This window comes from Camelina sativa, chromosome 3, assembly GCF_030686135.1.
Source record: "Camelina sativa cultivar CO46 ecotype springtype chromosome 3, ASM3068613v1".
Classification (NCBI taxonomy): Eukaryota; Viridiplantae; Streptophyta; class Magnoliopsida; order Brassicales; family Brassicaceae; genus Camelina; species Camelina sativa.
In genome coordinates, this window is record NC_141882.1 from 1301127 (window position 1) to 1321697 (window position 20571).

Here is a 20571-nt window from a genome sequence, read left to right on the forward strand (position 1 = left end):
AAAAAAGTAATTATTAATTTAGTTATATAATTACACGCAACGCAAACTGTTTTTTGTTTTTGTTTTTGTCCCTGTCTAGTGAACTATAATATAGCTAAGACAGCAGGTCCCAATGGTCTAGGTGGTAGGTTGATGAACAGTTGGGCTATAAAGGAACATACATTTAAAAAAAAACTAGGAAACCGAATGAACATTGATTCGACGTACGTTGTTGTCGTGGGATATGCGCATGCGCCAGGTGAATAATCGGTATCTTTATTTTTCTTGCTGTGGTTCAGTAATGTCACTATCTTCTTGTCCCTTATAGCATTTCGTTATATCGCCTCAAGCTCATCAGCCAAACCGGTTATATCAGCTTCTTCATGTACTAATTGGTTCCTTAACCGGTCTAACACATTTAAATATACTAAGATGTAATCTCTACCAATCAATCAATTATTTCCTTAACCGAAAAGAGGATTATACCCATAATAAATAACAGCACCTACAGAGAATATCCAATTAAGTTGATCTATATAATTACGCCAATTTCTACAAAAAAATTATAACGTATCTAAAATAAACTTCCTCACCACGATATCACTAGGGTGGGATCTTAACCATATAATTACCCTCAACCCTGTAAATAGAGGGTTTTTTTTCCCAACTCTTCCGTAATTCTAATTAAGCATTCTAACGTGCTTCATGCACATTTGGGCACCATGAGTCAACCTGGATTTTGAAATAAAAAGCTAGTGCTAAAAGGATGTCCCAATTTAGAAAACATAAGCAAATATTAAAATAATAGAATGTAAGTTCAATTATTTGTTGGTTGAAGAGGAATGATACTTTTTTGTTCTTATGTTTTGCTCAAAATTTTTTTATTTATCTTTTTTTTTTATTATTTTGTTGTCAACTTGTTTATTTTTTACAATTCTTTTGTATCCTGTAGTAAACTCAATCTATCATCTAAATGTTATGATTTTACAATACTAGTATCATATGAATTTTCAATTCGAAAATAAAGAATTATAATAAATTCTTAATATCAAATCCTTTAGAATTTTTTGTCCAAAATGAAAATAAATAATCCCTTAAATTTATTTGAATCTTGTGAGTTATTGTTGATAAATTATCTGAAAATAAAGAATCCTTTAAATTTATTTGAATCTTGTGAGTTATTGTTGATAAATTATCTAAAAATAAAGAATCCTTTAAGCCTTAACTTAGATATTAACATTGGAGGTATTCGTCCTCCTGACATTATTAAAAGATTTTAATAGAGATCAATATGCAGAAAACAATGCAAAAACTAGTACAAATTAGAACCAAAGACGTTTTGGACATTGCAGATCAAAAGAATAAGGAAAATAAAAGTCACTGTGTATGTTTAATTGTTTATAATATCCACAAATCTTCCCAGAAAGCAAACTGTGGAAGACACATTGAATGTATATTTTTTTTTGCTCTGAAAGAAGCAACTTCAAGCTACAAGTTTGAAGTGAGCTCTTCCACTTGATTTTCCAGCTTAGTCTATCATTCTATCTAAGCGCAGCCAACCGCTTCTCCAGTTCATCCATTCCAGAACTGCACAGAAACATCAACGTTTGATTTTGTTTTGTTTTTTTTTTAAAGGTAAGAGATACGTTAGAGTTGTGTTTAAATGGATACCATCATACCTGCCAACATCCTCTGTATTCTTCCCGCCAATTTTACCTTTTGGAGCAGATGATAACTGTAGATGGATCAAAACCAAGAGAGAGAATCATCAATCACAGATAAAGACACAGAACAATGAAGAGAATCAATGGGGTTCATACCTGTGCGGCGACATCAATGCCAATTTCATCAAGAACCTAAAAATCAGTAAAAAAAAAAAAAAAAAAGATCCGTTAAAACCACAAGTCTATATTATTTAGAACTGAAAAATCCGATGGGAGAAATCGTACCTGGTTTGTCAAATCCTCAGTTTCGTCTTCAGCTTCGTCATTGTCTAAAGCATCATCTATGGAATCTGACATCATCTCAGTCTGAATACCAATATGCATTATAGTCAGAATTGACTAAAGTTTGAGTGTTGATGGATTTTAAAGGGAAAGATGGATATTGGTAGAGATCTTACGGTCATGTCCATTTGCGCAGACTGCTTTTGAAATTCTCTCATCACCTTAGCTTGTTTTGCAGGATCCATATTCTGGAAATATCAGAAAAAACATCAATGTAAAACTATAGAACAAGTTTTCATCTCAAAAAAACCTTAGCATGGGAAAATCTTATTTGCGTTACATAGAAATTTGACCTTGCTCATAGCTGCCATAGCCTTAGTGGCACCTTGCAGTCCAGCAGCAACTGAAGTATGTGCGTGCATAGCCTAAACACCAATGTTTCAACACTTCAAAACTTTACAGTGTATGAGATTGAAGACGGGAATAATGATCTTCTTGGTTGTTGTTTATAATAAACAGAGATAAATTTTAAAAAAGAAATAAGGGGGGAGAAGTGGGGAATAAGCAAGAGACCTGTGTATGAGTAGCTATGCCTCGCATTTGAGCTCGGCTACCTTGTAAGTTAGCAATTTGCTGCCTAAGCCGGATCAATTGGCGAGCAAGAGTCTTGGTGGCTCCCTGCATAAAAAGCAAAAGATAGAACACATCAACTAGATTACAGACACAAAATTGTCCGAGTAGAAAACCCGGAAAAAAAAAGGGAATTGAACCGATAAAAGAATGATTGAAATACCTCATTCCCTGTCTTAGCAGTTCTTTTGATCTCGAGAACAAGCTTCTTCTCCTATGAAGATGAAAAGAAGACGTTTATTAGATATGTCCCTTTGAAAGAAGAGAGAGTAGATGGGAAACCATTAATCAGGCCACATTCATACTTCTGATTGCAGAGATGAGATTTCCTTTTCGATTCCTGGAGCAGCGTAAGCGTTGCGAGACAACATACACACACAAACAAAAAGGGCATCAGTTAAATTATATGTAAATAGCAATTCAAACAAAGAGCAATTCACTAGTAAAAAATCAAAGCTTTTTTTTTTTTTTTCTAGATTCAACAAGTAAATAATGAAAGCTTAAGGCAATGAAGGATAGATAGATAAGAATAAGATATATGGAGGAGGAAGAAAGGAAGACCTCGGGTAGCTTGTGTCATCTCTCTCTTACTCTCCCTAAGCACTTCTGCAAAACAAAACAAAACAACGAGATACATACATTCATCAGTTTCTTGACAGTCAACAGACATTAAGTTTCAATCGATTGATCACAGACAAAACCAAAAAAAAAAACATAAGAGTCAGAGATATAAAGAATATGATAACGATCGCGCCACAAGAAAAAATAGAGAACAAGTCAAGGCTGACTTTTAGGCGAACCCGAAGAAATTCCAATTAGGTTAATCGATTAATCAGGTCATGACATTACAAAATTCGAAATTCGGGTGATATCATAAAATAAATATAAAAGGAGGAAATCAAACCTCTCGGAGTTGGTTTCTTGGTGAAGATGTTCATGTTTGAGATCAGCTGTGGGAGACCGACGACGACAGAAATTGGGGGAAACCTGCTCTGCTTGATGAAGATGATGATGGTATTGGTCTCAAAGCTTCTCTTTCTTCAGAGCACGGAGACTCTCTCTCTCTCTCTGTTCGATATAACAGAATTTATTAGAGATATACAGAGAGAGGCTTCAATCAACGTGTAAAAGGATCGCATCGAATTTTCGAGTTTTTATTTTATTCTCTCACCCTTTTTATTAGGAGGATCATCAGGACGTAATAATAATAATATTAATATTATTATTTTTTCGAAAAAAAAATCTAAAATATACCTCATCTATTTTTTTTGAAGTTTAATACATAATTATTAAATTAGAATAATAATATTTGTAATTTTATTGTCTAAAAAAACCATCGTTTAATTTGTAATGGAAGATTCATACGTTGGACTTAACGCTTGTTAAATCTAATGACGGAAGGGTTAACAATGGTTAGGAGATTAACCCATGTGATTAATTAGAGGCAAGTAAAAGACATTGTTGCCCTCCTTCTTCTTCCCCAAATCGATTTAAAGTGTAAGAACCCTAGAAGCTAAAAAATTTGATTGCCAAATTTGGTTGGAGAGAATGGTGAGCCAAGGTTCATGGTCTGATGCGAATTCGAGCCAGAGCTGGGGTCCTCTTTGCAGCACGTGTGGTAGAGTTACTATTGTTGCGAAATCATGGACCAATGACAATCCATGTAGAAGAATCTATAAATGTGTTGTTCATGGATTCTTTAGGGGGGCAGATGAACACTCACCATATGGGTGGCAGAAGGTGAGCTTGCTAGAGGCGAGAGAACAGATCAAGCAGCTGAAAGAAACCCTTAGGACATTGAATGAACAAAGGGTGAGTGGTTCCAACACCGACGTTACAGAGGATGAAGAGAAGAAGAAGCTCGAAAATTCAGTAATGACAGCTATTGAGAGGGAAAACATGCTTCGACAGTTCATCTTGCTGTCTTGGGTCGGTTTCATTGTTGTAATTGGGATGATTCTTGCAATGGGGAAGTAGGTTATGTTGGGGAGGTTTCGTTGTTGTTGTTTTCAGTTGTTAACTATGTATATCAATGAAATTCAAAGAAAAAAAAATCCCAAAAAACTTGTAATGTCATTCATCTGTAGCCGTTAGTTTGAAACTAGTAGGATCCTACCACAAAAAAACAGGATCCTACAACATCCAACCAGAAATCATCCGACAACTGAGTTTAAAACATAGATAGATCATCCTACAAGTGAGTTTAAATCATCCTACAAGTGAATTTAATATGACTTCTTCTCAGGTCGCCAAACATCAAACACTTTATCAGACCAAGGAGACATAAAAAAGACTGGCGGTTTTGGAGCATCGTCATCCTTGCCACGCCCTTTGCCATGACCTTTGCCTTGTGACTTACCACAACCATTTCCACGTCCGGGAGGACGACCTCGTACACGTCTTGTACCACTTTTAGTTGTTGGTGGAGCACTTGAATGATGCAGAACTTCTTGGTTTTGTGCAGATTGACTTTGTGCAACAGGTGGTGTCGATTGGCTTTGAGCAGCCTTCCACCTCTTTGGTGCATTGTGGATGCTCCAAGGGTCATCATTATCCTATAACAATCATGATATCACATTGTTACAATTCAAACTATCATCATACACACACATCTAATTCAAATTACTTACCAGAATTTTTCGTGGTCTGCCCCTTTTGCGTGGAGGAGGTAATTGGACTGTTTGTTGCTTGCAGGTTCCCCTATTGTGACCAATTTGCTTACAGTTGCTACAAGTAACAGTTTTACCTTCTCTTGTAAGCTCCGTTGGATTAGTTGCTGATTCACCTGGCTCCTTTATCCTATTAAACTCTTTTGGGCGTTCTCGTTTTTTCCTTTTATCAGGTACTTCAATTGGTCCTTTGCCTGTTCTCTCCCACAACCTTTCACCATTTACAGGTTCTATGTTCTCCTTATATGTATCTTGCCAGACATTTGTTTGTAAATGTCCATCAACATAGCTACACATAAAACATAACATTAGTCAACAATCACATGAAAAAGAAGGTTTCGTTAAGCATGAAAAAGAAATTTAAAGTTACTTACTCTTCTGGGTCACGATTGTGTTATGTGATGACATAGATGGCATGTGGACAAGGTATGCCAGTGAGCTTCCACTGGTTGCAAGCACATTCTCTCTGAAGGAGGTTGACACAGAAGCTACCAGAACCCTCTAATACCTCATATTTGGTCTCACCACTTTTGAGGACTGAGCAAAACTTTGCTGACTTTCGGTTGCCTTCAATTATTTCCATAATTTTAGGAGGAAACCGGGTATTACATTTGTTTGTCTTACCGGACAGCTTAGCAATGCACTTCATGGAGATTCTCCTGACTTCCTCAAGCATATTAATAACCGGTAACTTCCTGGCGTCTTTGATTGTTCGGTTGAAGCTCTCGGAGAGATTGTTGCACACATCCTCATAGCTTGAATGGTAGCTGAAAAACGCCCTACACCATGTACTCGGTTCTATTTTCATCAAATCCTCAGCTGCAGGTGGATCATATACTTTCAAAGCTTCCATATTATAAGTGAAATCCCCAACGGTTGCACTCTATGTGATGGCCCAGAAAAAACTCTCATGTGTGTAGTCACCATAAACCTTCTTCCAATTGGCTTATATGTGTCGAGCACAATGCCTATGCTCTGCATTTGGAAGCAAATCAGCTACTGCATTAATTAACCCCTTCTGCTTGTCTGACATAACAGTCAATCTATCGCCAACACCCAAATCCAAATCTGTCTTTAGCTTATCAACAAACCAAGACCATGACTCATTGTCCTCAACTCTGACTATTGCCCAAGCAATAGGATAAATCCTATTGTCTGCATCCCTTCCAACAGCTGCTAGAATCTCACCTTTTAATTCCCATTTCAGAAATGCTCCATCAAGTCCGATAATAGGACGACAACAATTCTCCCATGTTCTTCTAAGCGCCGCAAAACAGACATAGAACTTGTCAAATTGTTGCTTACCACTCACCTGCGGATTGGTTACAATCTCTGTGTGAGTACCCTCGTTAGACCGCTTCAGCTCTCTCTCGTAGTCCCACAACTTTGCAAACTGTTGTTTCTGTGTTTGTATCACCAAATCAAACGCTATCCTCCTTGCTTTTTGGCAAATCCATTTAGAGACTGATATCGTGTACCTCATCATTATCTCATCCTTGATGTCAGTCCAACTCAAACACGATCTTCTTCTTGCTTCTTCTCTAAATAACCTACCAATTACACCCTGTTTCAACATCCTTGCTTTTCCACTCACAACATGGTTATGGATATCAACATATGTCTTCACTGACCATCTCCCTACACGCTTATCCACAGAACAATAGACCTTCCAAGGACATGTCTCATGTCTGCATATTGCCGCCAACTGTGTCTGACCCCATCTACAAAGCTTCACATCATAATTCATCTTCAATACATACCTTAAAAGTTGATCCTTGAACTCCTCTCCATTACGAAACATCTGTTTTATCCACAAGTACAATGGCTTATCCTTTGAGTAACTAGCTCTTGATACTTCTCTTTCATATCAGTCAAAAGCATCCCACTCTTCATCTGTGTCCATAGCAGGCTCCGGGCGCTCAGCATCCATGCATTGTCTCTCAAATTCTTCCTCCTCTTCTTCACGCACTGCATCTTCTGCAGCCTGACGAGCAGCTTCTTCCTCAGCTTCGTAACGAGCAGCTTCTACAGCAGCCTCTCCCTGATCCACATCATCAGATTGTCTATTAATCTCTTCGTAAAAAGCCATAAACAGAGGATCATGCTCACCCCCAACAACTTCTTCTAGTGGATCATCTCCTTGATCATGTCCTTGCTCAAGTCCTTGCTCCTCATCAACATGAGTGGTATTATCTCCATCAATCTCTTCCTCATACATCTGAGGCACTTCAACGTTACACTGCTCACCAGGCTGAGACAGAGGAAATGGAAAGGGTTGAGACACAACTTGTTGGATGAATATGTCGACTTCTCCACCACTCTCAGCTTCAGCACACAACATTCTAATCCCACTATCTCTGTCTGTATCGATAACTCTTGTTGAAGATATGTCCTCATTTGGTAGCTTGTACCATACTTGTTCCACTACCCCCGATACTCCATTCTCTGCGCAGAACTCATCGAAGATTGACCAAGTCATCAAGTCTGGGTCAATCGACATGGCTTTAATCTCTTCTCCTCCAACGTATGTAAAAGAGCCATCCTTCTCCACCACATCTCCTTTGAAGTGAATATTTAGTTTAATTTGATCGAATCCACTGCAAAAAAGAAAAAAGAATGTTCAGATTAGCCATTGAATCCTAATTGAACAACCAATTGAACCCTAATTGAACCCTAATTGTAACACCCAATTGAACCCTAATTAAAAACCCAATTGAACCCTAATTCTAACACCCAATTAAACCTTAATTAATTGAACTCGAACCCTAAATCGCGACCCACTCAAACCCTAAATCGAGTATAAGACAAATCCAACCTTATATCAAGACCCAATCGATTATAACCCCAATCGAAGTCGAACCCTACACGAACCCTAAATCGCGACCCACACGAACCCTAAATCGCGACCCACACGAACCCTCAATCGCGACTCACTAGAACCCTAAACATTGAAGTTAAAACGCAAATCACATACCTCATCTCTTTGTTGTTAACGCGTCGAAGACACCACAAAATCAACGAAAATCGCAACTGATCAGACACTAAGATTCATCGCAATAAACAGATTTAGGGGTTTTCTCGTCGAGAAGAAGAATTTAGGGTTCCTAAAAACAAAATCGATTTGGAGAAAACTAAAAGGGTAAAAGTGTACTAATTAACCTCCAATTAATCACGTGTATTAATCTCCTAACCATGGTTAACTCTTCCGTCATTAGATTTAATAGGCATTAATTCTAACGTATGAATCTTCCATTACAAATTAAATGATAATTTTTTTAGACAATGAAAATTAAACCAAATATTATTATTATTCTAATTTAATAATTACATGTATTAAACTTCTAAAAAAATAACATATTTTTTTGGGTTTTTCCCCTTATTTTATCTCCTGTTTCTGTTATGATTATTTTTTTCTTTTACTGTGATAAATATATTATCGGAGTTCTTTTTAATATTTTGTGTTAACTTAACATACCTAAAATTGTTTTTTTTTTCTTTTTTTTTACTGTGAGAAAAGGAAAAGTAGGAATATAATATTAGGCGGCTGAAACTGGGTTGACTACAGGGTCTATGTGGTCAAAGTGAGATAGAAAAAAAAAAGGAAACGGTGCTGATGAGAGAATTATGAGATAGAGATGATATATATATATATATATACTCACTCACTATCTCTCTCTTTCTCGACTCTCTTCACTTTGATTGATAACTTTCCCTAGTGTTCTTCGCCTCCTACTCTCTCTCTCTCTCGCTAATTTTTTTGCCTGATCATTGATCGGAGTTCTTCGGTCATCTGCCCAAAGTTTTTCTCAAATTCGGTGACGGAATTGTCTTTCTTACTTGTTCCAATTTTCAGACGAAGTTGTCTTCTTACTTTTGGAAATAGAATCGCCTTCTGATTTTGTTACTTTTGTTTATAATATATATCCTGAATCGAAATTTCGAAACCCTAGGGTTTTATCGGAATCGATTGCGCTTACTTAATAGTTAGTTGCCAGATCAAAGCCGCTGTGTGTTGTCGATTTTTTTGAAAGGGAAGAAGTAGGGTTTTCTCTTCTCGTGCTCGGTGGATGAAGTAGGGGGGGGGGGGGGGGGGGGGAAATCGATTCGATCATGGATATTGACGGAGTTGACGATGATGTTCGTCTTTTATTAGATCCTGACCTCTTGCAGCAGCAGCTGCTCCCTGCTTTGTCTTCTCCTGCTGCTCCCCTCAAAGCTAGCTCCCTTATTGCTCACCAACTCTTCTCCCACTGGCTCTCCCTCCCACACACTGCCACATTGGTACCTTCCTCTCTCTCTCTCTCTCTCTCTCTCTCTCTCTCTCTCCCCTAGTGTACCCTTGTTTGACATTTTCATCATGTTTTCTCTTCTAGGTCAAGTCTTTGATTGATGATGCTAAATCTGGAACACCAGCTAATGTTTCTGGTGCAAGTGCTTTGCCTGCTGTCTTTCTCAGCAGCACCACTCCCCCACTTTCTCCACGAAGCTCCTCTGGTTCCCCTCGTTTCTCTAGGCAAAGGAGTACTACCCCTCCATCCCTCCAGTCTCCTCTCGGTTCACTCAAGGAACCAAATCCCCAACTCATTCCTCAGGTTTGTTTCTCATTTTCCAGCTTTATCCCCACATATGGGATAATCTATTATTGTATGGCGTTGGTCTCTGGTGTGTATGTATGTTCACTTGATTGGTCATTGAACACAGATAACTTCGTAGGTAGATGCAGTGTACATATTTAAACCGAAGCCACTGATTTGTAGGTAAAACTGATTTGAAGGAGAAAATGGTCCTTCACTGTGACATGATAAATAAAGGTTACTATGATAATCAGTTTGGCTCATAACAATTTTATGTTTTCTGCAGTTCTACTACCAACACGGGCGTCCCCCAGCAAAAGAATTAAAAGAGCAATGTATATCCATGGTTGATCAAGTTTTTAGTAACTATATTGATGGACTACGTGTGGATGGTGATTTTCTATTCGTTTTTTTTGGGTTCATTTTTGTCCTTCTGAGGTATATATATATAAGCTAAATCCTTCTTAACCTTCTTGTTCCTCTTGCAGAATTCAAATCCATTACGAAAGAAGTCTGCAAGCTGCCTTCTATTATTTCTCCTGCACTTTTCACACAGATAGATCCCAATTGCACTGGTATAGTTACAAGGTAGCTCCATGTATGCTTTTCTTCTTCTTCATAACATGTATTTTAACAATAGTTAACTGTGTGTATGTGAAATAGTAAGACAAATTTGGTGCTTTTTACTTATGTTTGATGATTGACCAATTTTTGTCAGGGATGCATTTATCAAGTATTGGATTGATGGAAATATGTTGACTATGGACACAGCCTCCCATATATATAACATACTAAGGCAGCAGGGCAGCAACTACCTCAGACAGGTCTTTTTGTGATTCTTCTCCCGTTTTTTCTTCTATCGCATTCTGATTTAATTTCCATCATTGTCTTCTTTATTAAACCCATTTACACCAAATATTTTGATATTTTTTTACTTGGATTTGGTTACAGGTCGACTTCAAACCAGTACTTGATGAGCTTCTGGCAACACATCCTGGGTTAGAATTTCTGAGGAATTCAAGCGAATTTCAAGAAAGATATGGTAGGAATCATTGAAATGTGACTTATGACGCATGGGTGTTAAATATGATGAAACCTACTCGATATCCTTTACTCTGCTAAATAAGATCCTCTTTCTGTGCATGCACTATATCTCTACTAGTTATGTTAGATCTATACTTGTACTAATGTAATTCTGTGTTGACCACCCAGCTGAAACTGTCATCCTCAGAATATTTTACTACATTAACAGATCGGGAACTGGTTGCCTTACTCTTAGAGAACTGAAACGTGGAAATCTTATTGCTGCTATGCAACAACTTGATGAAGAGGACGACATCAATAAAATTATTAGGTAAACTTGTTTTCTTGTTTTATGATTTCCTAACAGTATTTCTAATTCAAACATTTATACGAAATGTTCTGTTGTTATTTAGAGGTAGACAAGCCCACATATAATGTATTACATTTACTGAGGATATCACATATATATTTTCGTGGGATTAAAACAGTGCAAAAGGAAAGAGCTATATGAGTATCTGTTTATGTCTTCATATTGTTGCTGAGACAGAACTTATGCCTGATTCAGCCATCCACTATCATGGTCATTTTTGTTGAAATTTCAGGTACTTCTCCTATGAGCACTTCTACGTCATATACTGCAGATTTTGGGAACTTGATAGTGACCATGACTGCTTTGTTGATAAGGATAATCTCATCAAATATGGTAATCATGCCCTTACCTATAGGATTGTTGATAGAATATTTTCACAGGTTGGTTCCCGAAATTCTTCTTGCCTGGACCTCCTTCAAAGCTTAAGTTATGTAGTGTGATGCAACGGTTTTTATTTGATCACGATGCGTCTTTTTGCTATGTTTCTCTTTTAGGTTCCTAGGAAGTTTACGAGCAAAGTTGAAGGGAAGATGAGTTATGAAGATTTTGTATACTTCATTCTCGCCGAGGAAGACAAGTCTTCCGAGCCTAGTCTTGAGTATTGGTATACATCTCTCCCCTCCATGTTGATATTCTTGTTCCTATATGAAATTGCCCCTTGGTTTGAATCGTAAGTTCTTGTATTGTAGATACTAAAACTGAGCCAAAACCATTGACATATGTGGACTGTCCATAAAAAAGTCTCTTTTCCTCAAAGTTTAGTTACTATGTCATTATACAGTACCGTTTTTTTTTCATGAATTAGGAGCCCTGTTTATACTCAGGCGCTAACATGTTGCTCATTTTCATGAACCTAAAACACTTATATTGAACCTCTGATATGATACGGGTTCAGAGCCTAGTATGCTCATCTATCTACTATGGGGATGCGATTATTTCCCTTGACACTGATTGAACGTTGGTGCAGGTTCAAGTGCATAGACTTGGATGGAAACGGGGTGATCACGCGAAACGAAATGCATTTTTTTTTCGAAGAGCAACTGCATCGCATGGAATGCATAACCCAGGAACCTGTTCCCTTCAACGATATCCTATGTCAAATAATTGACATGATTGGACCAGAGGTTAGAGGCTTTTCAAACCATAACATGGTTGTTTGATTTTTCCTAGCTGATTTTGATGTATTATACTTATATGATTGGAATCATCAATTGACTTTACAGAAGGAGAACTGCATCACCCTCAAGGATCTGAAAGGATCCAAACTTTCAGGAAACGTATTCAATATACTATTCAACCTCAATAAATTCATGGCATTTGAGACACGTGACCCCTTTCTGATTCGCCAGGTATATGTGGCTTTCCTGTGGAGTATCTGTTATGAGTGCTTAAATTGCTAACAGTAGTCGGTAGTAGTTAAGATTGATGAAATTAAAACATGTATCTCTTTCGTGGCCGTAGGAACGGGAGGAACCAAATTTGACAGAATGGGATCGATTTGCTCAAAGAGAGTATTTGAGGTTGTCAATGGAGGAAGATGTAGAGGAAGTATCAAACGGAAGTGCAGATGTGTGGGATGAACCACTTGAACCTCAATTTTAGTTCACACTGCGTCTGAGCTCCTAACGACAAAACGTATATCCATGATCAGAGATTTGTTGGTTACTGTTGTTTCCAGACGCTCATGGCAGTAGAGATTCATCACCAATTATTCCCAAGGAGTCTGCCAATTTCATGAAATTTTGGCATTTTTGTTTCGGTTTCATATCAATCAGGTTGGGCCTCTCTCCCTCTTTTACATCAGCATGTGTCCATATACAGTATATTAATTATGCTCTTAAACTGAGAAAATCAAAAGAAAATGTACAAAGTATTGTGGACTCTTTTATTTTTCTCAAGTTGGTTTGGACTTTGGAGTTTTGAATAGGAGATTCGTTTGATTAGCTTAAGATTTATGCTCTTCTATATGATGATTATAAAATTTCTTTAGTCGTAAGTCGTAACACGTTGCTGCCATTGATATATTTTTTAAATAGAAGAAGGTGCGAGTCACGCGTTTTATATGCGCGTGATTTGTTTGTATGTACAATTACAGACATAACACGAGATAACCCTAGAAAGATCTCTTCATATCTCTCTCTCCGACAACAAAAGTCAATCTCGATAATTTCAATTCCAATTACAAAAAAAAATGGCGTCCTTTAAGATGATGTCTTCTTCCAATTCCGATCTGTCTCGTCGTAATTCTTCTTCTGCTTCATCTTCTCCTTCTATTAGATCATCGCACCATCTCCGACCTAATCTTCACACCGATCACTCCAGAATCAGTTTCGCTTACGGCGGTGGCAACGATTACACTTTCCCCTCTGATTCGAAGCCGTTAGATATGGCGGTTGATGTTGAGCGGAGTATCGGAGATCGGAACAGCGTTAACAACGGTAAGAGTGTGGACGACGTTTGGAAAGAGATCGTATCTGGAGAGCAAAAAACGATCATGATGAAAGAGGAAGCACATGATGATGTGATAATGACGCTTGAGGATTTTTTAGCGAAAGCAGCAATGGATGATGATGATGGTGCTGCAGCAAACATGGATTCAGATGAAATTGATGTGAAGATTCCTCCTGAGAGACTAAACAACGACGGTAGCTATACATTCGATTTTCCGATGATGCCGCAGACGCAGCCGCAGCGACACAGTTCGTTTCAGATGATTGAAGGATCATTGGGTGGAGGAGGAGGAGGAATGAGGGGAGGAAAAAGAGGGAGAGTGATGATGGAGGCCATGGATAAAGCTGCAGCTCAGAGACAGAAGAGGATGATCAAGAACCGCGAATCTGCTGCTAGGTCCAGAGAGAGGAAACAGGCTTATCAAGTTGAGTTAGAAACTTTGGCTGCGAAATTAGAGGAAGAGAATGAGCAGCTTTTGAAGGAGATTGAAGAGAGCACTAAAGAGAGATACAAGAAGCTTATGGAGGTTTTGATTCCGGTCGATGAGAAACCAAGGCCTTTCTCGCGGTCTTTAAGCAGGCGCCATTCTTTGGAATGGTGAAGAATGGTGTAAGTTGCAGATTCTAGTGGTAAGAAAGATGTATGATTTATACTTTTGTATGTGAATAAAAATAAGACCTCTGGGCTTGATTACTATATTGTAATCTTTATAGTAAAGTGATGGTGCTATGGTTAGTACTTAGTCTACCTTTGAATGTCTCTCAGGGATGTAATGGAGAATACATAGCTTTTGCTGATTTATAGATATTGTATGGACCAGAGAAGACCAGAGGGATAAATTCCTTTTCCTAATTGTTTCCTAGTGTTTTTGTTTGGTTGTTGAGAAATTAGAGAGTTGTTGTGTTTAATTAGGCGCAGGAGCACAGAGTTCTTCTTCTTCTTTATTCTCCTGGCATCGTTTAAGTAGCTCAAGTTGGCGTCGTAGATGCAAAACCTATACCAACCAATGAAAAACAAAATTAACTGATGACACTTCATGTTGTGTAGAGTCCTCATTCATAAAATAAATTTCATACTCTCAACTCAGTTTCATTTATGTTTCTTGTTCTATAAATTGGAGAACATCTTAAAGCCTTTATCTAACACACAAAACATCCAACTGCAGTTTTATTAAGTTTTAGTTATTTTACCTCTTGCTGAAGCAAAGTCGGGAGGTTAACCATGGAAATGAGCTGTTTCATTTCTTGCAAAAGTGACTGGTCCTTGATACCTGACCAAGTCTGTGAAGGTAAAGCCAATAGAAGAGCAGTGAACACATCGTTCCCAGATGGGCAAGCTTTCACTGTCATTTTCTCCTCACCAAGACCTTGATGTGTACAAGAAGACAAAAAGAAAAAAAAAAAACAGTGATTTCTTGGTAAGAGCTTTGCACATTGCTAACTTCAAACGAAGTTTCCTGAATGCTTACGGAAAAATTTAAATATCATTTGGGTTTATAAGTCACAAGCTAGCCTAGTAAGTTATTACTAATAACGTTCATCACAGCTTATAGTATTGTTGATTAGTGATGAAAAATTCTCATCAGTAGACTGGTTTGTTGCTGGCTCATTGGAATGTTAACTTCAAAACTTAGATTTCAAAAAATGCCCGAAGTCTATTTACGGAGATATTATCAGTCAGTATCGGACATGGATCCCTATTGTGATTCTTAGCACTTCGTTGTACCAATCAATTACTATCAGCATCACAACCGGAATGCAAGACAATTACTATCAGTATCACAACCGGAATGCAAGAACAAACATACCTTTGATGCACTTCACACAAGTTTCCTCGCAACAGGACTCGTCTGATTCATTTCCCGATAAGATTTCTCCTCCTTCGGAATACACCTTGACAGAAACGTATGGCAGATTGTCTTCGTAATTCACAGAGGATAGAAACTTATCCACATGCTTGAACAGTTTAGTTTCTTGCACTTGTTTCAGCAACTCTTGCTACAGCAAAACGAACCATAGAATATAGATGAATGAACTGACGGAACATTTACACGGAAAACTAAAATTCAGAAGCAAATCAACAAGATGATACCTTCAAGTCGAGCCTTGATTTCTCCTCTAAGCTGAGATTTTGATTAAAATCCTCTATTCTTCGAACCTCAACCATCCATCTGATAAACTGGCTGAAATCTGCCGGAAGTGACTTGAATACAACATATAAGATTCTTTCAATAGTATCAACATGTTGTGAGCTTACAAGACGAGGAACATCTTCCTTCAAATACTTTGCAATGCTGATCCAGCTCTCATCCTTACAACTCTGAAATTGATAAACAAGAAATTATCAATAGTCGAATTTGAAAGAAAAGTTTATTATAATAGCAGCAGCAACTACAAATAGATACATGACTTTGGTTGGACTTACTAGAGTATAGAGCAATCCTGGTTCTCTGTGGGGTCTTGATATAAGCATGAACCTGAAAGCAGAATAACAGAAAAAGGGAATTTGGTAAGATGGAAACGATGACATTCTTTAATCATACATGATAAGCCTAAGAAAAAAGATAAGGTACCCTCTACGTCTCCCAGTTGACTGATCAATACTGTCCATGGCATCCCAAAGAAGTTTAAGAGGAACCCAATGAGGAGGATACTTGAAACGAGCGACATCAAGAATCAAAGCCATATCTCTTTCCGCATTATAACCACCAATGGGTGAAAAATGGCCTGTTCCAGTCTGCAATCAGATACATAAGAATCATTCATATCAAGTCACTACAGAGTTTCAGCAACTTCATAGCAGGACACAACAGAGTTTCAGCAATCTCAAACTTTGTAATAACATTCAGATAGATACACAGGACCACCGTAAGATGATTAAGGGTAATGAAATTCACTTAATTGCCAAAATACTGTTAACAATACTCAAGAGTTTAGGCCAAAGAAACGATACCTGCTTGAGTAGTTCTCTATGATATGTTGAGATCATATGACAATTATCAGAAGTGGAACATTTGACCACTAACTTGCGGAAATCATCAATAGTGCTCTGATTAGTGCGGAAAGCTTCAACTTTAGCTCCAGAAGAATGAGCCAAGCAAAAAACTTTGCCAAATGAAATGCCTTTATCCTTGACTATCTCCAGGGGCTCGCAACATTCCAGCATAGATTCATCAAACCACCGCCAAGGCCCTAGTGGGAAAACCAAAATATTCAAAAAAACACCACCAAAATGTGATGTTCTTCTAGTAGTAGTCCCAAAAAATGGAGTTGATCAGGTGTGCACCTTTCCATTTTCTCCCTGGATCAATAGAGAGAGCATTCAAAACCATAGAGAGACTAGCTAAGCCACAAAAGGCAGGCTCAGACTGAGTCTGAAAATAAGAAATGAGCGTAAAAAATCCTTCCATAGTGCCTTTCTGAAGCGCTTCATTGAAGATTTGCTGCAAAAACACAAAATTAGCAAAACACTTGTGGATGATTCCTGATTTTAAAATTAACATATATATTAGCAAGCAAGCATTCTCAGATCTCAACCAAACAAAAAAAAAAAAAAAAAAACGAAACTTGAGAAAAAGGAAGAGGTTTAGGGTTTTAAAAACAGAGTTGACCGAGAAAACCCGATCGGAGCCAAGTAACAAAATTAACGATCGTATGGTAACGAGAAGCAGAAGAATACTAAAAACCCAGAATCCATGGATGGATAAAAAAACTAGAGAGATACGAACGCACCTTGCCTTCAACAGAAGCGAAATCAATCGCGGGAGGGGAGGTAAGGGACCTCCGATACAAACTCACCATAGACATTGTCAGAGTTTGTTTTTGGCTATGGATGTTTCGAATAAAAAAAAAAACTTGCGCCGAAAGAATCGAAGAACTGAAGAAGAGAGCTCTCTCTCTCTCTCTATGACTCTATCTCTCTATGTCATTGAACTTATTAGCGAAAACATGGCGAAATGAAATGAAAATGCTTTCCATATGAATAGGAGGAGGAAGAGGAGAAACGTTCGCTTTTAAAAATGTCAATAAATTCAAAAAAAAGATAGCGGAGTCAATGGTGAGGAGATTTAATTCTCTCGTCCCGTCTTCTCTCTTTCAACCCAACACGTTCTGTTTAATTCCGGCGTGAGTGACACAGAGACAAAAAAAACAAGACTGGTTGGTACACTCTATAATGTGTAGTAAACCGCACATTTAAAACAACAACACACATTACCTACCATCCGGTTTAATTAGCCGGTTTAGGATCGGTTTGGAGTTTGTTAATTGTTGACTTTCTTTCACACGACCAAGTCATGTTCTTTTTTTTTTTGCTAACAAACCGCATCGTTTCAAATTTTTTTTCTATAATGCAGAAAACATGTTTCTTTTCATTTTCTTTGTACACGCACACATGACTGCATTATAAGTTTATAATCCGAGAGACAAAACATTCAACATCAACACAAATCCACATCCGAATTCAGTTGATCGCCTCGATTATTAAATAATATGATGATCGAGACATATATCATCTCGCTAGAAAATTCGGAAACTCATTAGTATAGCTTGATGATCCTTATTCCTAGTAACCAACCAAAGCTATATGATCTCTTGATGAGACAAATTCCGAACTTTTCTATATTGTTTCTTTAATTATAGATATGATCTATATATCAGTGGAGATCGATTGATATCATTGATCCTTCATCGGACACAATAGAACCATTTACTGATTCTGTCTGAGATCCACGTGCTCTTCGTGACGATCTTGAAGACCCTCCGTTTACAGAACTATCCTTTGACTTTTTCCGTCGAGTTTTTCTTGAACCATCTTGATCAGACGATTCTTTCGACCTCCGTGAAGATTTAGGGTTTCCACCACTACTTGAATGCGAAGATCCACGTCGTGATCGTTGTTCTTTTGCTGGTGAACTACCTAACGTGCTTGAACGCTCTCTCGACGATTTCGGAAGTCCAGCAGGTGTATCTCGTGACCGAGTCGAATCTGCACGTATTATAACATCTTTCTTAATTACTATTATCTTTAACTCTAAAACCTAAATCATATGTTTCATAGTTTTTTTTATTACAAATTTCTTTAAAAAGAAGAGTAGTCTACCTAGCTAGGTATCCCAAATTAATTACAGAGAACTATACCTTCAGAAATGCATGAAACAGCCTCCTTGATATTTCCGAGAGGCGCCGATGAATATCCACCCGATACTTTAAAATCATTCATCTACATTCAGTTAATTTTAGTTTAACTATGATAATGAATTGTTGTTATATATACCAATATACTTATATTTATTGGGGAAAAAAAGAAAATAAAAGATATTGTAAATACGTACCCAGCTGGGTGGATTTTGATCGACATATCCTCCATCCCAACCAATGTGAGCGACATGCTTTACATCTGTTGGCGTTCCAATTTGCATCTCTGGCTCTTTCTCGTTTTCTTCATTAATTCATGCAAATTCACAAATATGTAACAAGGATAAACAAACGAAGATATATAGTACTGTAAATATATTTACAAATGGGTAAATAAATAACAACTTACCAAATATTTGAGAAATAAACCTAAGACCCTTGAAGAGGCCCTTCATTTTGTAGTTGGACATAATGAAATCGCCAAAACAAATCAAAATATATTGTTTCTAAGAGGAAAAAAAAAAAAAAAGAAGGAAACTATTCTGTGTGTTTACTAGTTTTTTTTTTTCTTCCCTGGAAACTATGATGTAAAGAATCATATGAATTCAAAACTGAAAAGAAATCACGTAATTCTTCATTTCGGCTCAATTAAGAGCGATTGTTGATGATTTCCTTAAAAACATTTTGATTCAACATTCTACGACCTATAACTTTTCTTTTTTCTTGAAAAAAAAAAGAAAAGAAAAAGTTGAATCAAGATGTTCAATTATGAACAAAAAGAAATAGGAAGAAGAGAATGTTGAGAGCTAAAATCATAGTTTTTAGTTTCCAGACATTGAACTAATTAATAACGTGATAGAGAAAAAACAAAAAAACTAATTAAAGTGAACGATATTTAGTTGAAATTGGATTTAAATTTACGAGGCTAATTTTGTTGTTTGTTCTGTATTCTATAATCTTAATTTGGTAAAACTGTAAAGAGATTCGGCAGTTGTTAGTAAAAACAAATTTAATCAATTGATAAAAATAATATACAGACTCATATTTAGATTGGCTTGTTTAGAGACCAACGAATAAAATATGTTACAAAAGTTGATGTAACCCATGACGCAAGAAACCCATGACATAAGACGTATTAGCCTTTCAACTAAAATTTGAGGATGATGTATGTAATGTAATTAAAGAAGAAAAATAAATAATTGTATTTTCACTTTTCATATCGGTTGTCTTATACTTTTAGTTTGGAAAAAAATATAATGCGACAGAGCCTCTTAGGCCATGTTTATAGGGAGATCATATGGGGTGTTTTTAGGCATTTTAAAAATGAAAATAATTGAATAGTGGACTTAAGATCAGGTTCACTGATTTTATTCTAGAACTGTTCTTGGGTCTGATCTTGTGTAACGTGTCTCTTTCGAATTGGTTGAAAATATATGGAATAAATTTAGACATTAATCTATGTATTAATTAAATAAAATGTTTGTCTTGTTTAATTAATTAAGTAATATGTTTGTTTGTTTTTTTTTAAATTTTATTGACAATGTTTTTTTTTGTTTTATAAAAATATGGCATTGTATTTTGAATTTTAGTAAAAGTTTTATAAGTTTGCAATTAAAATGTTATTTTATAAATTTTTATAGTAATATGTTTAAGAATATTAATAAACATTATATTATTAAATAGTATTAAACATTCTTAAATTTTTTATTAAACATTAATCTATGTATTTATTAAACATTCTTAAATTTCTATAAGAATATTATATTATTAAATATTAAGATCTTAAACATGTTT

At 36.8% G+C, this 20571-nt stretch overlaps 5 protein-coding genes and 1 pseudogene across 8 annotated transcripts; 2 read left to right on the plus strand and 4 right to left on the minus strand.

The window, feature by feature from the left end:
* Positions 1-1301: 1301 nt before the first annotated feature.
* Positions 1302-3776, minus strand: LOC104761483 (vacuolar protein sorting-associated protein 2 homolog 3). Its single transcript, XM_010484574.3, has 11 exons — positions 3460-3776; positions 3117-3161; positions 2861-2895; positions 2719-2769; positions 2499-2603; positions 2279-2350; positions 2102-2173; positions 1929-2009; positions 1800-1835; positions 1659-1714; positions 1302-1566 (listed from the first exon to the last, which is right to left on the minus strand). The coding sequence occupies exons 1-11, from the start codon at positions 3491-3493 to the stop codon at positions 1521-1523; spliced, it is 633 nt and encodes a 210-aa protein (XP_010482876.1). The 5' UTR covers positions 3494-3776; the 3' UTR covers positions 1302-1520.
* Positions 3777-4780: 1004 nt separating this feature from the next.
* On the minus strand, positions 4781-8203 carry LOC147946489 (uncharacterized; annotated as a pseudogene).
* A 573-nt stretch (positions 8204-8776) lies between these two features.
* Positions 8777-13140, plus strand: LOC104761509 (putative serine/threonine protein phosphatase 2A regulatory subunit B''epsilon). Of its 4 annotated transcripts, none has more exons than XM_087507810.1 (13): positions 8786-9505; positions 9598-9816; positions 9926-9981; positions 10085-10190; positions 10287-10386; positions 10517-10622; positions 10750-10840; positions 11011-11152; positions 11424-11571; positions 11686-11795; positions 12159-12315; positions 12415-12540; positions 12653-13140. In XM_087507810.1, the coding sequence occupies exons 4-13, from the start codon at positions 10142-10144 to the stop codon at positions 12791-12793; spliced, it is 1170 nt and encodes a 389-aa protein (XP_087363936.1). In that variant the 5' UTR covers positions 8786-9505; positions 9598-9816; positions 9926-9981; positions 10085-10141; the 3' UTR covers positions 12794-13140. The 4 variants fall into 4 exon arrangements, 3 of the variants coding, with proteins under 3 accessions (XP_010482903.2, XP_087363936.1, XP_087363937.1); XM_087507811.1 differs by having other exon boundaries at positions 8788-9505; positions 9938-9981; XM_010484601.3 differs by lacking the exon at positions 9926-9981 and having other exon boundaries at positions 8777-9505.
* A 242-nt stretch (positions 13141-13382) lies between these two features.
* Positions 13383-14494, plus strand: LOC104761492 (G-box-binding factor 4). The gene has a single exon (XM_010484583.3). The coding sequence runs from the start codon at positions 13383-13385 to the stop codon at positions 14241-14243; it is 861 nt and encodes a 286-aa protein (XP_010482885.1). The 3' UTR covers positions 14244-14494.
* LOC104738906 (glutathione gamma-glutamylcysteinyltransferase 2) lies at positions 14406-17810 on the minus strand. Its single transcript, XM_087507812.1, has 9 exons — positions 17374-17810; positions 16928-17084; positions 16595-16833; positions 16215-16378; positions 16067-16118; positions 15734-15961; positions 15450-15639; positions 14833-15008; positions 14406-14636 (listed from the first exon to the last, which is right to left on the minus strand). Exons 1-9 carry the CDS (start codon positions 17446-17448, stop codon positions 14547-14549), a joined length of 1371 nt encoding a protein of 456 aa, XP_087363938.1. The 5' UTR covers positions 17449-17810; the 3' UTR covers positions 14406-14546.
* A 225-nt stretch (positions 17811-18035) lies between these two features.
* Positions 18036-19663, minus strand: LOC104761527 (CRIB domain-containing protein RIC6-like). Its single transcript, XM_010484627.2, has 4 exons — positions 19187-19663; positions 18975-19081; positions 18781-18862; positions 18036-18628 (listed from the first exon to the last, which is right to left on the minus strand). Exons 1-4 carry the CDS (start codon positions 19245-19247, stop codon positions 18297-18299), a joined length of 582 nt encoding a protein of 193 aa, XP_010482929.2. The 5' UTR covers positions 19248-19663; the 3' UTR covers positions 18036-18296.
* Positions 19664-20571: the final 908 nt, after the last annotated feature.

Bases quoted from the DNA above. Each gene is read 5' to 3' on its own strand.
- LOC104761527 (XM_010484627.2), bottom strand. From the start codon at position 19,247: ATGTCCAACTACAAAATGAAGGGCCTCTTCAAGGGTCTTAGGTTTATT. The intron at 19,082-19,186 runs GTAAGTTGTTAT...GAATTAATGAAG, and splicing joins GTTTATTTCTCAAATATTTG to AAAACGAGAAAGAGCCAGAG. The intron at 18,629-18,780 runs GTATAGTTCTCT...TAATACGTGCAG, and splicing joins TGTTTCATGCATTTCTGAAG to ATTCGACTCGGTCACGAGAT.
- LOC104761483 (XM_010484574.3), bottom strand. From the start codon at position 3,493: ATGAACATCTTCACCAAGAAACCAACTCCGAGAG. The intron at 1,836-1,928 runs GTACGATTTCTC...ACTGATTTTTAG, and splicing joins CTGAGGATTTGACAAACCAG to GTTCTTGATGAAATTGGCAT. The intron at 1,567-1,658 runs GTATGATGGTAT...GTTTCTGTGCAG, and splicing joins AATACAGAGGATGTTGGCAG to TTCTGGAATGGATGAACTGG.
- LOC104738906 (XM_087507812.1), bottom strand. From the start codon at position 17,448: ATGTCTATGGTGAGTTTGTATCGGAGGTCCCTTACCTCCCCTCCCGCG. The intron at 16,834-16,927 runs GTGCACACCTGA...TTTTCCCACTAG, and splicing joins TCCAGGGAGAAAATGGAAAG to GGCCTTGGCGGTGGTTTGAT. The intron at 15,640-15,733 runs GTATCATCTTGT...GTTTTGCTGTAG, and splicing joins AATCAAGGCTCGACTTGAAG to CAAGAGTTGCTGAAACAAGT.
- LOC104761492 (XM_010484583.3), top strand. From the start codon at position 13,383: ATGGCGTCCTTTAAGATGATGTCTTCTTCCAATTCCGATCTGTCTCGT.
- LOC104761509 (XM_010484601.3), top strand. From the start codon at position 9,335: ATGGATATTGACGGAGTTGACGATGATGTTCGTCTTTTATTAGATCCT. The intron at 10,623-10,749 runs GTCTTTTTGTGA...ATTTGGTTACAG, and splicing joins GCAGCAACTACCTCAGACAG to GTCGACTTCAAACCAGTACT. The intron at 12,316-12,414 runs GTTAGAGGCTTT...TTGACTTTACAG, and splicing joins TTGACATGATTGGACCAGAG to AAGGAGAACTGCATCACCCT.